We start from the raw sequence: 15,506 nt of genomic DNA on the forward strand, positions 1-15,506 counted from the left end.
CAATGGGGCCCAGTCAACCCCCCAGGCTGGGGGGCAGGGAGCACTCGCCTTCCAATGTCTTTGGCCCCCACGACCTTGGTGCCTGGCATACCATTCATTCATTCATTCATACGAACTGGTGTTGAGTGCCTACTGTTTTAGGCGTTAGAGCTACAGGTGTGAACAAAACAAAGCCGCGCCAGCAAGGGCTTCTCTTCTAGCGAGAAAGGCCGATGATCGGCTGATCAGTCATGCTGTCGAGATGAGCACTATGGGGAAAAGGCAGGCAGGGCAGGAGGACAGGAAGGGCACGCTGCCAGGGAGCTCTGTGGCGCAGGGGCACACAGGAGGCCTTTCTGCGGAAGTGCTGTCCGCGTAAGAACCGAAAGGAGGTGAGATAGCAGGCCGGGGAGGTCTCCAAGGGAGGAGCACCAGAGGATATGGAGTGGAGAGGAAGGCGCCCTCCACAAGGAGGAAGTCAGCAGTCGGAAAGGAGGAGCAGGCGAGAGGGGGACAGAGAGCCAGGCACCGGTGTGGATGGGGGATGGTCTGCTTTGCCAGCTGAGCTCCAAGGCTGGGGGTCGGGGGAGGTTAGGGAGGACGGAGCAGCCGTGGGGACCCCACCTCTGGGCCTGGTAGCCCGAGGGCTGTGAGGGACAGAAGCAGCTGCAGGGGCAGCCAGGCCTCTGGAAGGCCAGGTGGTCATTAACATGTGAAGGTCAAGGTCAAGGGCATCCTCAGAGAAGAGCCTGGGAAATCTACTGGACCATTCACTGTACTGTCCTGAAGGAACTGTATGGAAATCCATGATGGCCTCCATTGCCGTGGCAATGCCCATGGCCACAGGTGGCAACGTCAACACCCGAGACTTCTTCTCCCTCTTCCCTGCAGGGAGGTGGAAGATGGAGGGGAGGCAGGCGGGGCGTCCCTCAGCCCCGTGATGTTGTGCGAAGCAGAGTGAACAACACAAAGGTCTGAGCACGTTAGCTCGGGCCAGACGTGGCAAAGAAGCTTCGTGCCGAGGGCCAGCATGGCCGGCTGCTGGGTGCCCCAAGTGAAGAAGGATCTGATGTTATGTGAGGGCTCCGCATTGATTAGCAATGTCTGCCATAAGCAGAGCAAGGGCAAGCATCGGCTGAATGCCACTTTCCCCAGCTCTGTCTTAAAGCAAAGCAATGACATCTGGCTTAAGGCTGAAACCGAGGCTGCGAGCAGCTCACGAAGCTAGCCGTGGATGTGCAAGTGTGAGGTGGGCACTAGTCCTGCCATCAGGGACCCCAGCCACCTGCACTGTGCCTCCAGGCCCCCTCAGGCTGTGGCTACTCTGGGAGAAGTGGTCAGAAGTCCTGTTTCACCATGACCACTTATAGCAGAAAGGCAAGGAGGGGGGAGGAGAGAGATGCTCAGGAGGTGGTCTCCCAGCTCCCCTGTCCGTCCGGTCCTGCCCTACCCAGCCACCCGCAGCAGGCCGGCGAGCAGGAGCCCCCGCCGGAGCAGCTCACAAGTTACAACGGCTGCTGGGACTCAGCTGGCCCCCCACAGGGTCATCTGGAGAAGACGGCTCATGACCAGGGAGCTGGGTCCAAACGTGGGTGGGGAGAAGGAAGTGCAAGGGAGCCAGGGACCCAGTTTCTCAACCCCAAACCATGCCGTCTGAAGAGCAGCCGAAGACCCCGGGGTGGTTAGGCTGCAGGAGAGAGAGCTTCGTGGCCCGCGGCCGGCTGGAGCGTGTGTCCCCCCAACACACAAAGAGCTGCCTGTAAGAGGGCACCCGACTTGTGTGGCCCCACAGCAGGACTCCCGGCCCATCACGTGAGGTAAAGCACTTCGAACGGGCATGTACATGCCCACACACCCACACACACACACTGAGAGATTCTGGTTTACAAACCTGCAGGGGCGCTCAGGCCTCAGTGTATATATATATATATTTTGTTTTTGTTTTTGTTTTTTATTTTTAGAAAGATTAGCCCTGAGCTAACATCTGCTGCCAATCCTCTTCTTTTTGCTGAGGAAGACTGGCCCTGAGCTGACATCCATGCCCATCTTCCTCTACTTTATATGTGGGACGCCTACCAAAGCATGGCTTGCCAAGTGGTGCCATGTCCGCACCCAGGATTCAAACCAACGAAACACTGGGCCGCCTGCAGCGGAGTGCGCGAACTTAACCACTCGGCCACGGGGCCAGCCCCAGCCCCCAGTATTTTTTTTATTACTAAACTTCCAGGCAGGGTTTGGATGAACTTCAAACAGTGCCAGGAAGTAGAAATCCACAGGAAGGAGGCAGATGCCAGGCAAGGCAGACCAGCTGCCACGTGAGGTAGTGAGAGCCCAGTCCTGGGGGTTATGTAAATGAAGACGATGGGGGTTTGGTGAGGATGCATGGGGGAAATCGGGTGTTGAATTCTAAGACTCTGAGACCTGGGCCCTCCCCTTTTATAACCAACATACAGCTGGTAGAGTCCAAGACTCAGGAGTCTCTGCTAGGACGGAATGTGCCAGCACTTCCTGCCTGGTTGACCGGGGCATGCCTCCAGCAAGTCTCCTGGTCTGACCCTCCCCCAAGGCCCCACTCGGCTAGCCCTATTCTCGATTCTCAGAGCATCTGGAACGATCTTATCACCCCCACCCGGCACCATAGCAGGGACTCTGCAAAGGCTTCCAGAGCTGCTATGGATGAAGTTCAAAGTGGAGACGTGGCTCCAAGAGGACACGTGACTCTGCTCACCTCCCCAAGCCCCCGCCCCCCATCCCAGCCACGCAACCTCCCCTCTCCCCTTGAAGGTACCATGCAACCTCCTGTCACGGCCTCCATGCCACAGGGCCCACTGCCTGGAGCCGATCTGGCCTGGCCTGCGGCCTCGCTCAGCCCACAGCACTCGGCCGGGACGTCGTCTCTGAACCGCCCCTCCCTGGGTGACTGGGTGAGTCCCCAGTCACTGTGTGCCGACTCTCAGGACTGTTAGTGTGGCTGTGGACACCGGCCGCCTCCTGCCCGTCCCGACGAGATCCACGAGGGCAGACCGTGGCCGGGCTTTCCACCTTGAAGGCAGCCCCCAAGAGCCCAGCACAGAGCAGGCTCCCAGAGCGAATTAAGACAGTCAGCTGGCTTTCCACTGGGAGCCCCCAGATCCCTTTGAGAAGCCTAAGAAGGAACGGATGCCCCTGCCAGAAGGAACCCCTACAGTTCCGGCACACACCCCCCAAAGTCCATCCGGGCCTGGGGGCCGGAGCCCTGCTCTTAGAAACACTGCTCACGACCAACCCAGAGCCATGAAGTCTCCCCCAGAAAACCCTACCACTGACATTCAACAAATATTAGAATCTGCCATGAGTTTCAAACGTTTTTCCCTTTAAGAAATAAAATTGAAGAGAAAACAAACGCCCCCATTTTTCCTCCTCCCCCTCCCCAGGCAGCGGCTCCCTCCGCGGGCAGGGAGCCTTCCCTTGCAAGCTGTCAGTTCTCTCTCATTTATCTGTAGCCATTATTTTGCCTCTTTAGAAATTTACACGATTGGCATCTCTTTCTATTACTGTTTTGCTGCTTGCGTTTCTAAACGCATTTACTACTTTCACACAATGAAGACGGGGAGCTCCGTACAGGTCGGGATTGGTGCGTTTGCTTCCCGCCGCACTGGTTCCAGAACCATCTGTTGAGCACGTGAGGGGAGTGTGAGTCGCCCCCGCTGGGGTCCTGCAGGGGCCCCCGTGGGTCCCTTGGGGTCTGTGAGTTAATCCCCCCGCCCCGGGCGTACCTGCGACATTGGCCACCCGCAGGGCCTCCTGGTTCTTGGGCGTCTTGGAGCGGTTCTGGCTGCGCTGCTTGCCGCCTGTGGAGCGGGTGCTGCGAAGGTGGACCTCGGTGGCCTTGAAGAAGGCCACCATGAAAGGCTGCTTGGTCTGGGGGCCGTGCCGCCCGATCAGGCCCGCCAGCTTGGGGTTCACGCTCTGCCCTAGACGGGAAGCAGCCAAACGCAGAGAAGAGCAGTTAGAGGAGGGGCGGTGAGCGGGCGACTTCATCCACGTCTTCCGATGCACTCAGACTTCTGTTATTCGTCCGCGAGCACGCGTGTATGCACACTCATTCTGTGCCAGGCTGTTTTAGGAGCTTGCATCACAGCAGCAACCCCACAGAGAGGAGCCCCTGTCCTCTGGGCGTGCGTGCTGGCGGGGCAGGGGCACGAAACACACACCACAGTAGCCCCTGGTGACACTATGGGGAGAACGGCGGAGAGCAGAGCGGCGGCCGAGGTTCGCGGAAGGACCGGGCTGGCGCAAGTTCCACTCACATTTTACTGGCCGGGGCAGGTCACGTGATCCACCCACATCCAAGGGGTGGGCAATCCTGCTGGGTGCCAAGGGGTGTGGGAACAGTTGCAAGCAGCCCTGGTGACTGAAGGCCACCCTCTGCGGAGAACCGGGTAACGGGGAGGAAGCCTGGAGATAGCTGGGGAGAGGGCGTTCCAGGCGGAGGGCGCTGCAGAGGCACGTGACCCGAGGTGGGAGCGAGGGGGGTGTGTTCCAGCAGCAGAGCAGACTGGGGGCCAGAGGGCTGGTGGGGTCAGAGAGATAAATGGTGGGGGATGGCAGGGGACACAAATAACACAGGGTCCTTTGGGCATCAGGAGGCTTTCCTGTGTACAGGGTTGGTGTCCCCCAGACTCACGTCCTGGAACCTCAGGATGTGGCCTTATTAAAGAATAGCGTCTTTGCAGATGTAATTAATTAAGATGAGGTCATACTGGACACCAACCCAATGACTGATGTCCTTAGAAGAAGGCCACGTGAAGACACAGAGGTGCACACACGCGCTTGCACGCGCACACACACACGGAAGCCGGCCATCTGAACACGGAGGCCAAGGAACGCCGAGAGCCAGCGGAGGCTGGAAGAGACAAGGAAGGCCTCTCCTGGAGCCCTCGGAAGGAGGGCAGCCCTGGAGCCTGGATTTCGGGCCTCCAGGCTGCGGGAGAATAAAGCTGGTTGTTTTAAGCCCCCAGTCCAAGGTCCTTTGTTAGGGTCACCCCAGGACACTCACACACGTTAAGAACGAAGACCACGGGCTGTGTGAGCTGAGAAGTGGCAGCTTGAGTTGTTTGTAAAACCACCTCAGGCCGCCCCTGGAGACTGGACTGTGGGGTCAAGGTTGGAAGCAGAGAGGAGGCGGAGGCGGCTGCCCAGTCCAGGGAGAGGTGGGGCCTGGACCTGGTGCTGGCAGCCCAGGTGGCCAGGAATGGGCAGATCCTTGATTGTTCTTCTTTTTTTAAAGACTGGCACCTGAGCTAACATCTGTTGCCAATCTTTTCTTTTTCTCCCGAAAGGTCCCAGTACATAGCTGTGTATGTTTTAGTTGTGGGTCCTTCTAGTTGTGGCATGTGGGACACCGCCTCAGCGTGGCCTGATGAGCAGTGCCACGTCCGTGCTCAGGATCCCAACCGGCAAAACCATGGCCGGCCAAAGTGGAGCACGCGGACTTAACCACTCGGCTATGGGCCGGCCCCCTTGACCCAAAGACACCCAGCTTGGAAGCAACAGAGCCGAATTTGAACCCAGGTCAGGCTGCGTGACCGTGACAGATGCCCTGAAGTTAGGCCAGAGGGGTCGGAGGCCAGAGCAGGCTCTGGAGGCCCATCCACATCTGGAACAAACGTCACCTGGAGCTCCGGACCGACTGGAAGTCAAGAACCCAGCCCCCCGAGGGCCGGACGAGCACCAGCGGCTCCGCTTTGGTTCTTTAACGACCAGCGTTTAAAGAGCACACCTCCGCGCGCAGCACTGTGTCACCCTGACTCCCGTCCACGCTCCGCTGCCTGCATTCTTTACCGGGGTTTCCGCGAGTTCACGCGTCTATAATTTGAAGAATCCTATAAAAGAACCCATTAAAGCTGTGCCCCTAGGAGTTGCGTTCCCCCCTGGAAGGCTTTTAGGGCGAAATAAAAATGCCTCGCCTGGAAAGCTGACGCTGTTGCAGAGACAGCGCGTCCAGGCGCTGCAGCAGCCCCTGCGCCCCTTGGAGGGCGTCCGGCTGGCTCTCACAGCTGTCAGGATGGTCGGGTCTGGGGACCCACAGCCTCATCCGGGAAACGGGCGGACAGAGGTGAGAGAAGAGGGTCTCTCGGGGTTTGAACCCATGTCCACCTCGGACCAGCCTGTGTGGGCTGACGGAGGTGAGGCTGCGCCCTGGGGCCTCGGTTTCCTCACCTGTAAACTGGGAGTGATGTCGCATGTCTTACCCACGCCGCCCTTTCCTTGGTACCCAAGCCAGTGTTCATTTCTGCAGCTGTGCCTTGGCTGACCCCACGCTGGCCACAGCGGAGGGGCCTGTGGTCTAACATGTGGTGACTAATCCTCCGGCTACAGTGATTGGTTCAGGGATCACACGTGACCTGGTGCAGCCCATAAATGGAAGAGGGGTCTCCTGAGAGCTTCTGGGAAAGAAACGGCCCAGTCTAGTGTCCAGAGCAACCTTCTCTCTCCCTGGACAGGACTGAGGGAGGAGGGACCGAGGTAGCACCAGAAACAGTCACCATCTGGTGACCACAAGTGGACCACGTTTTCAAATGGGGCTGATCTGGTGGAAGGAAGAGCAGAGAGACAGACAGACACAGGGTCTCTAGTGACGTCACTGAGCCACTGGGTCAAACCCGTCCTGAAGCTCGTGGCTTGCCCCAATCACCAAGACTAATAAACCTCCTTGATTGTTTAGTCTGAGCTGCCATTTTGGGGTTGTTCTTGCCCTTTTCTTAGAGGCTTGAGGACTAGAGAACAGGGCAACAAGCCATCCTGGACGACACTCAGAGGGCAGGTATGAATCATTCCCCTTCCGTCACCACATCTGAGAAGAGATTAAGGTTTTCAACCTAAAGGCTAGCAACACCACAGCGGACATTTACCTTCAGCAAAAACCCAGGGCTATGGAAAACACTTCCCTCCGTCTCAGATGGCCACAACCATGGCAGGCTGGACACAAGTTTTGGAGAAGGAACCCTCAGACGCTGCTGGCGGGAAAATGGTGCAAATGTTTGGAAAACAGTCTGGCGGTTCCTCAAAAAAGTTAAACATCGAGTTCCCATATGACCCGGCACTTCCACTCCTAGGTACATTCCCAAGAGAACGGAAAACATAGGTTCCCACAAAAACTTATGCAGAAACGTTCACAGCAGCAGCATTCCCAATAGTCAAAAAAGGGAAACAGACCAGACATCCATCAGCTAACGGGTGGATAAAGAAAACGTGGCACGTCCATGCAGCACAAGATCAGTCACCACAAAAAGAAATGAAGTTCCCTACTTGCTACCACACGGATGAACATCCTGCTGCGTGAGAGAGTGAGTCACGGGACATCACATGTTGCCCGATTCCACGCGTGTGAAATGTGCAGGATGTGTTCCATGTGTTTTCATAGGAGCAGAAAGTAGATGAGAGGCTGACAGGGGCTGGAGGTGGGGGGGGGGCAGGAGCTAAAGGGACAGGCAGCTTCTTTCTGGGGTGATGGAAACACTTTGGAATTAGTGGGATGGTTGCACAACAATGTGAATATACTAAAAATCACTGAATTGTACACTTTAAAATGGTGAATTTTGTGTTATGTGAGTTATGTCTCAGTTTTTAAAAAGTGCAGGGCCTGGCTCCGGTGGCCTAGCGGGTAAGTTCAGCACACTTCGCTTTGCCAGCCTGGCTTTAGTTCCCAGGCGCGGACTGACACCACTCGTGCATAGGCGTCTGTGGTGGCATCCCACGTACGATACAGAGAAAGATCGACAACAGACGTTAGCTCAGGGCAAATCTTCAACAAAAAAAAAGTGCAAAAAAAAAAAAAAACCCAAGGCTAGGAATGATCCACCCACGGCACCCTGGGGCCCAGGTTTTATAACAAGCGCCTGGCCCTCCTGGGCTCCTGCCGTCAGTTTACTAGATGAACCGGTGGGTCCATGTCAACAGTGGACGGAGCACTCATAGCTTACTGCAGTGTCAATGCAGCCGCCAGGCAGACACCGCGACCTCACCGTACAAAGAGAAACAAGGCCGTGTGACTACAGCCTTGCAGCTGGTCAGTGGCGCAGGCAGGATTCGAACCCTGGTCTGTTGGAAGCCAACACCAGTGCTCTCAGCCACACACCAGCATGTCCTTGTGCTGCAAACACGCCCAGACCTTCCTCCTCGGCCATCCCACATGCTGATGCTAAATAGGGTTCGGGGTTCCCCAAGATGGGGAGGGGGCTTCACGCGAGTTTGGAGGCCCCTTGGCCCAGGGCCACATCCGAAATGGGCACCTGGGGGTGGGGAGGAGACGACTTCTCCCAGCGGCAGGTCCTCCCTGGTATTCCCTGAAATATCAAATGTGGGACCAATGGTCATTGGAAGAATTGGGAACGAAAGACTCTGAACTGGGTTCATCGCCCTGGCTTTTCCCTGCAGCAGTGGGATTACAGAAGCACTACCTGCTGTCCGCAAACAGAACACAGTTCCAGGGTCCCCTGGAACCTCCTGCACGGAGCCCATTTGGGGTTCTGGAAGATGGATCAACCTTCCAGCATCCTCGGGCACCAGGACCGGCTCGGAATCTGCAGGGCCCAGTGCAAAATGAAAACGCAGGACACCTTGTCCAGAAGTTATTAAGAATTTCAGGATGGGGAGAGCAGAGCATCAAACCACACAGGGGGCCCTAGCTCAGGATGCCGTGCGGTCACACAGTGAAGCCAGCCCCGGCATGCACGGACAGACACAGAAACACGTGTGTGATTCCTCACCATTGCGATTGTGCTGTCACTGCTGTTCCCTATACACCTGGTTTTTACACTATATATGGTGGATGTCTGTCCACGTCAGTGAAACACACACTGACTTCACCCCTCGTGGCCACAGAAGAGCCTCCCAGCTGGAAGTTCCTCCGCCTCGTCCTCTCCTGCTGGTGGACATTTGAGTATGTGTCCCAGGCCTGAACAACCACCTCGTTTATTCGTTTACTAGTCCGTTCAACAACTCTTTCAGAAGCACTCACCAGGTGTCCAGCACTGTGCTGGGGTCGGGTACCGCGGAAAGCCAGGACAGGGCTACAGCTGCCCAGAGCTGAGCACATACGCTCAGGGACAAGGCAGGACGGGTCAGGGAAGGCTTCTCAGCCACGGGGGTCCTGGGCGAGGAGCAGTCCCAGCAGACGGAACCGCAGATGCCAAGTCCAGGAGACGGGAATGTATGCGGTGTGTCTGGGGAAGGGGAAGGGAGGGGGTGATGGCAATGAGGCCAGGAGGAGGGCAGGGATTAGGTCACGTGGGGCCTCTGCAGGGGCTTTGGGTCATGTTCTAGGTCGTGTTCTAGGTGTGACAGCAGCCACAGAGGGTTTGGCGGTGGAGACGTTGCCAGAGTTCTGTGGCGAGAGGTGCACTAGGGCTGGTGTGTGGGGAACACGTGGGGCAGGGAGAGAGGAAGCCGAGTGGCGGTCCAGAAAGGAGCCCCGGTCACCATGCCCTCCTCCCGACCCCCACGGCGCTCTGGGTGGCCTCGCTGGGCCCTGCACACTTGTTCCTGTCCTGCTCCAACAAGCTCAGCACCTCAGGGCAGGGACGGTCCCTTCACCCCGTCCCAGCACAGGAGGAGCTCCAGCACTGAGCCCAACACACGTCCATAGCCGGCTTCTCCACCGGCACTGGGCACCGTGGCGAGACAATCCTCGGTGGGTGCTGTCGTGGGCACTGCGGGATTGTAGCAGCGTCCCAGGAGGCTCCCAAAAATGCATCCCCAAAATGTTTCCAGACGTGGTCAAGTGTCACCTGGGGGCAAAACACCCCAGGTTGAGAGGCCCGGTTTTACCTGCCCTCCCTAAGGGCAGCCAGGCAAGAGAGCCGTGCAGAGAGAAGGCACCAAGGCAAGTTTTTAAGTCAAGACCCTAGAGCCAGCTGGTGCTTTATCAAGACAGGATGGTTAAATTAGGGGGCATGCACGGAGCACCGAGCAGCTCCCTGCACAATTCATTCATCTATTTACCAGCACTGCTCCGGGCCTGGGGTGGGCAACCGGAGGAAGCCAGGCACAGGCCCCCCGGGGGCCCAGAGACAGAAGGTCCCTACATCGGCCGCTAAGTGAGAGGCAGAACATGACACAGTGTGACTCCACCTGGGAGAAAAGAAATTTAAAGTATTTACCAACATATGTAGGTATGTTCACATACAAAGCTTATTTTTGTTTTAATGCTCCCAAAAAGGGCCGAGAAAGGTTCTATAGAGGGAGAGGAAGTGGGGGTTGGCTGGAGGGGAATTCCGCTGCATTTACGACGTTACAATATACAGGCTTCACTCAGCACATCAAGTATTTGACTATTTGTATTTAAGTGTCCAGGGCAAGTCACACTGGGCAGGGAGCCGGGCCAAAATGTCTTAGGCAGAGGGCCTGAGGTTTCCGAATTGATTGATCCAGGGAGAAAAGATACATGATATTTTAATATAGGTCTATATCTTCGGGCAAGTTGAAAAGGATTTCTATTCTAGCCAAGGGTTAATAGGTTAAAATAAAAACAGCTGAAGATTTGCCCAAGAAGAGGGTTGCCAGATTTTGCAAATAAAAATACAGGCTGCCTGGTTAAATTTGAATTTCAGATAAATGAATAATATTTGCAATATGTGGGACATACTTATCTTAAGCAGTTATTTGTCGTTTATCCCAAATTCAAATTTCAGGGCGAGTCCTGTATTTTATCTGCCAAGAGGTGCCCCTTAAGTGAGGATAGAAAGGTCTTCCCAATGTGCGATTGGAACTGGTTTGTCCGCGGGCTGCAGCAAACGTGATGGGGCCGCTGGGCCACTCGACGGACAGGTCAGCGGGCCCGGGGCAAGACTTCGCTGGGTTCCACTTCTTTAGTAGAACTCATCGCTGGCCTCCGTGGGGGGGTTTGCTTCTGTTTTTTGTTTCTTGGCTTTTTAAAAGTTTAGTTTGAAAATTGACATAGTAAAATGGAGCTGTTTTGATGTACAGATCTGTAAGCTGTAATGCATGTATCACTGCTACTGTCAGGGTTCAGGGCGGGCCCAGCCCCCCGGAGAGCTCCCCGAGCTGCCTTTCATCTCAGTGGGTTGCAATCAGGGGTGATTCTGCGCCCCAGGACATGTGGCAGTCTGCAGACATTTGGGGTTTTTATAAATGGTGCTGCTGGCATTGAGTGGGCAGAGGCCAGAGATGCTGCCGAACACCCCACGGTGCCCAGGACGGCCCCACAGCCAAGCATGATCCAGTCCCAAACGTCACAAGTGCCGAGGAAGCTCTGCTTTCCCATCATGCCCTCCCTCGACCCCAGCCTCTGGCCACTGCCGACCTGTTCTTGTCACTCTGACTTTGCACCTTCCAGACATTTCATATAAAGGGACTCCCACGGTCTCTTGCTGTGGCTTATTTCAGCCTGCATCTTTGGGAGGCACCGGCAGTGCTGCGTGTTTCTGTAGCTCGCTCCTTTTCGTGGCTGAGTAGTACTCCAAGGACAGATGTACCAGTTCATTCATCCATCACCTGGGGAGGGGCCCTTGCGCTGCTTCCACTTTGGGGGCTCATGAACCTCCGGAATAAGCTTCGAGGACAGGTCTTGGCGTGGATCTATGTTCCCGTTCCTGTGATGTGAAGAAGTGAAGCCCCTCGTGCGGCCCGTTTCCCACAGTCCCTGCACACGCTACGTGCCCATCCGTTCCTGAGTCCTCACACCTGCTACCCGAGGAGGCCGGGCAGCTGTCTGAGCAGGCCCTGCTCCCGTCAGAGCCGAGTGCAGAAAGCCCGGCCAGGGGGTGTGCCGTGAGGCAGAGGCGGCCGGCTGCAGAGCCCACGGCCGTGCCCAGCCCCTCTCCACGAGACCCTTCCCCAGCCTCATTCGCAGCCCCTCGAGGTTGGGGGCTGTAGGCTTCTCAGATACATCTGCCTCCCCAAAAAGGCAGACGTGAGAGCATCCTTCATCCAGCCCACCTGCTTCCTTCCTCCGGGCCGGGCAACGTGGAGGCCGCCGTCTTGCCAGCCGCAATGTGATCAGCCTCAGGACCCATCAGCCCACTCAAGGGGGCGGGGCTGGGGGGAGCCTTGACTGCTGTGGGTACTCGAACTCCGGGGTCTGCACACTACAGCCTGGGGGCAAATCCAGCCCCCGCCTGTTTTTTTCTTAAAGATTGGCACCTGAGCTAACATCTGTTGCCAATTTTGTTTCTTTCTTTTTTTGCCCTCCTGCTGCTTCTCCCCAAACCCCCCCAGTACATAGTTGTGTATTTCTAGTTGTGGGTCCTTCTAGTTGTGGCATGTGGGATGCCACCTCAGCATGGCCTGATGAGCGGTGCCATGTCCATGCCCAGGATCCGAACCGGTGAAAACCCTGGGCCACCGAAGCGGAGCGCGCTAACTTAACCACTCGGCCATGGGGCCGGCCCAGCCACCTGTTTGTCAAATAAAGTTTCATTGGAGCACAGCCGCGTGCATGCATGCACAGACCATCCGTCTGCTTTCACGCTACAATGGGGGGTCGAGGAGCTGCAACAGAGAATGTCTGACCCAAAAGCCTGGAACCGTTCCTATCTGGTACTCAACAGAAAAAGTGCTGACCTCTGCCCTCCCCTCCCCTAGATCCACTTACTTCCAGACTTGTGGAGAAACCGTAAAGGTCCCCGTGAGATAAGACACTTTTATGGTCTATTACTTGCCAATGAAAGTATTCCTGATAGCGTCGGTTCCATCTTGTTGGTTCTCGACAAAGATGAGAAACGACCCGTCACTGAGGGCTCGCCAGCACCGTGCTGAGCCCATTCCTCGTAGGACTCTCAAGCCCATATTCACAGAGGAGGAAAGTGAGGTCACAGGCGTGAAGTCACCTCTCTGGGACCCACCACCAGGGATGGCAGAGAAGGAGTCCACACCCCGGTCCAGCTGACTCGAGCCAAGCTCTTAATCACCGAACCATCGCCAAGTCCAGGTGGATGTTGGGGGACATGCGGAAAGGAAAGCTCGCCCGCGCATGGATGTGGGCCACCTACGGGGCCTCCAATGGTAAGAGGAATTCACTGAGGCTCAGAGTAGCTAACGCCTTCCAAGAGGCGAGCCAGGTGGGCAGTGGTGTGGACACAGGACTCTGGGAAGTGAGTTGAGGACAGGAACATGCCTGTGCATCAGGCCACCACCTGCAGGCTCCGGGTGGCCCGAGCGGAATCAGTATTTTCAGCCCAGAAGCAGCTCCCGGGGAGCAAGCACAGAGCACAGATAGGGCCTCTCGGGAAAGGAGGGGCTGCCACCCGCCCACGGCAGAGGCGGCATCTTGGTTTTCTCGTGGCTTCTTTGTTTTCCAGGCCCAGGGCCACCGGCTGCCCCTTGGAGGCCCACAGCATAAGAACGTTCCTCATTAATTGTGCAGAACATTAATTCCAGCCACTTCTCTTGATGGACCCAGGCCTGAGTGACAAGTGAGCATGTAGTTAACACTTGTGACATCCGCCTGGCCCCAATTACCCAAAGCCATCCCCGCCACCACTGCCAGCCCAGCCCTGGAAGGACCAGTCCCAGCCTCTGGGCCATAGAGGCCTCTTCTCTTCTCTCTCACTCCGGCTTCTGGACAAACAGGATGTGAGGCAATCGCATGGGCGAAGGCAGCTTGGAGCCAGCTGCGCTGTGGGCGGGATCCGTCGCTCACCAGCCCCAGCCTTACCGAGCTTAGTCTCTGCAGCTGCGGTGGGCGAGTGGGTCACCTCCCGCGTCCGGACCCCAGCTGCCTCGGCTGAGCACCACACTCGGACAGCATCCGCCCTCAATCCTTTAAACGCCTTGCCATCCCATTCGATTGCATCTGGGGCGATCAAGAAGGGGACACGTGCTCTCGCGCCCGGGAGAGAAGCCCGGGGCTGTCCGTGCACACAGATGTCCGGAACTGTGTGCATCTGACTCGAGCAGGCAGAGACAGGGTGGGCGGCAGGAGAAGGGCCCTCTTGGTCTGAGAGCTCAGTGGGTGTCGAGCGGTAGCTGGAGGCTCCTGACAAGGAAGTGTGAGATGGGGAACTGAGGCTGCCGGATCGTCTTCCTGGATCAGAGAGGCCGGGCGGATCGGTGCTGCACTGCTGAGCCTCCAAGTGGTTTCTTCTGTGGACAGTGGAGGGGGGACCCCACAAACTAGGACAAGAAGCTGGAATCCTTGTTCAGGGAACAAATGACCAGGGGCTTCCACGTCTGCAAAGACTGAAGGGTCTCCAGCCCCAAATGGTCTCCATCTGCCTGCAGCTCTGGGATGGCAGGCGGCACCGGAACCGTATGTACTCATGTGGAGAGCAGCAACAGGCCCTCGTGAGCCGTCCTCAGAACCACAGAACTTGTCTTCAAGGTCTCGTCCTTGACCTTCAGCCTATGGCCCCTTCACTGTCTGTCTCTTTCTACGAGAATGTGAGCAACACGATGGCAAAATCCTTGTCCTGTTCAGGACATGGCCCCATAGCCTACAACAGTCTGTACCACATCACAGGTACACACGAATGTTTGTTGAGTGAATTGTACTTCCCAAGTGGAAAAGAGGCTCTTGACTGCAGGAAGCTGGTTCTAACAACCAGGTGCTGGAGAAGGGAGAGTTCAGCATCGTTCTCCGGCCTGGGATGCAGGCTGAGGGCCAACTCGTCCATCAGGCACCGTGCCCAGCCCCACGGCACTTTAGGGCCCATGAAAACATTTTAATGTCTCTTAAAATCAGAAGACAAAACAGGAACTTTTTAGGGTGGGAGAAAATGTCAATTTTTAATCCTGCCAGGATTATATTTGTCTTCATACCAACATGGTCATAAAACATAATTTTTAATATTTTTTTTAATGGAGGGAGGAGCCCTGGCCGCTTGTGTTCCACAGGCTCCTTCAGTTAGCCCTGCGGGAAGCTCGCTGTCTTCTGGGTTCTTCTTCAGACTCTTTCCTGCGCAGGAAAGGGGACGTGGCAGGAAGAGCCAGGCAGGAACTGAGATGCTGTGGGTCCGGGGCTCTGTCTGGATGGCCAGCCAGGCACCCAGCAGGGGCTCAGCGATCACACACCAGGCCCACAAGTCTGGTCCCGGGCGACCACACTCCCTGGAAGGCTTTTCAGCAAAGAGTGAGGGGCCGGAGTCCAGATCCGCGGTGAAGCCCAGGGCCACCCCAGGAGCCAAGTGACTCTAGTCAAGTTGCTTGGCCATCTTGGCCTCAGTTTCCTCATCTGTAAGATGCTGGCAATAACAATCACGCTACTTGGGCAGCGTCATTGTGGGAATTAAACACATCACTAACAACAACAACAACATAATAATAATATCTAGCACTCATGGGCACGGACAGGGCGCCAGGCCAGGGCGCAGCATTTTGCATGAATTCACTCCTGTCTTCCTCCCAACCATCTACAGTGTGGGTGACATTATTGTGCCCATGGAACAGATCAGGGACAAGGCACCGAGAGGCTGGGCCAGCTGCCTAAGATCATGCGAGGCTGCCCCGAGGAGCTGCCATGTGACGGGGCTGGGCGCTCCGGAGTCTGTGCGGGAGCTGCGAGCCTGTCCAGTTTCTGGTCTTGCACA

The 15,506-nt window shown here is 56.5% G+C and overlaps 1 protein-coding gene across 1 annotated transcript in view; it reads right to left on the reverse strand.

Annotated features, from left to right (window-relative positions):
- BMP7 (bone morphogenetic protein 7) overlaps positions 1–15,506 on the reverse strand; it is an 86,956-nt gene that overhangs the window by 9,225 nt on the left and 62,225 nt on the right. Inside the window, exon 4 of the mRNA XM_070589620.1 lies at positions 3,735–3,932. Coding sequence (XP_070445721.1) covers positions 3,735–3,932 — 198 coding nt within the window. The remainder of the gene's footprint in view (positions 1–3,734; positions 3,933–15,506) is intronic.

Source organism: Equus przewalskii, chromosome 21 (assembly GCF_037783145.1).
Source record: "Equus przewalskii isolate Varuska chromosome 21, EquPr2, whole genome shotgun sequence".
Classification (NCBI taxonomy): Eukaryota; Metazoa; Chordata; class Mammalia; order Perissodactyla; family Equidae; genus Equus; species Equus przewalskii.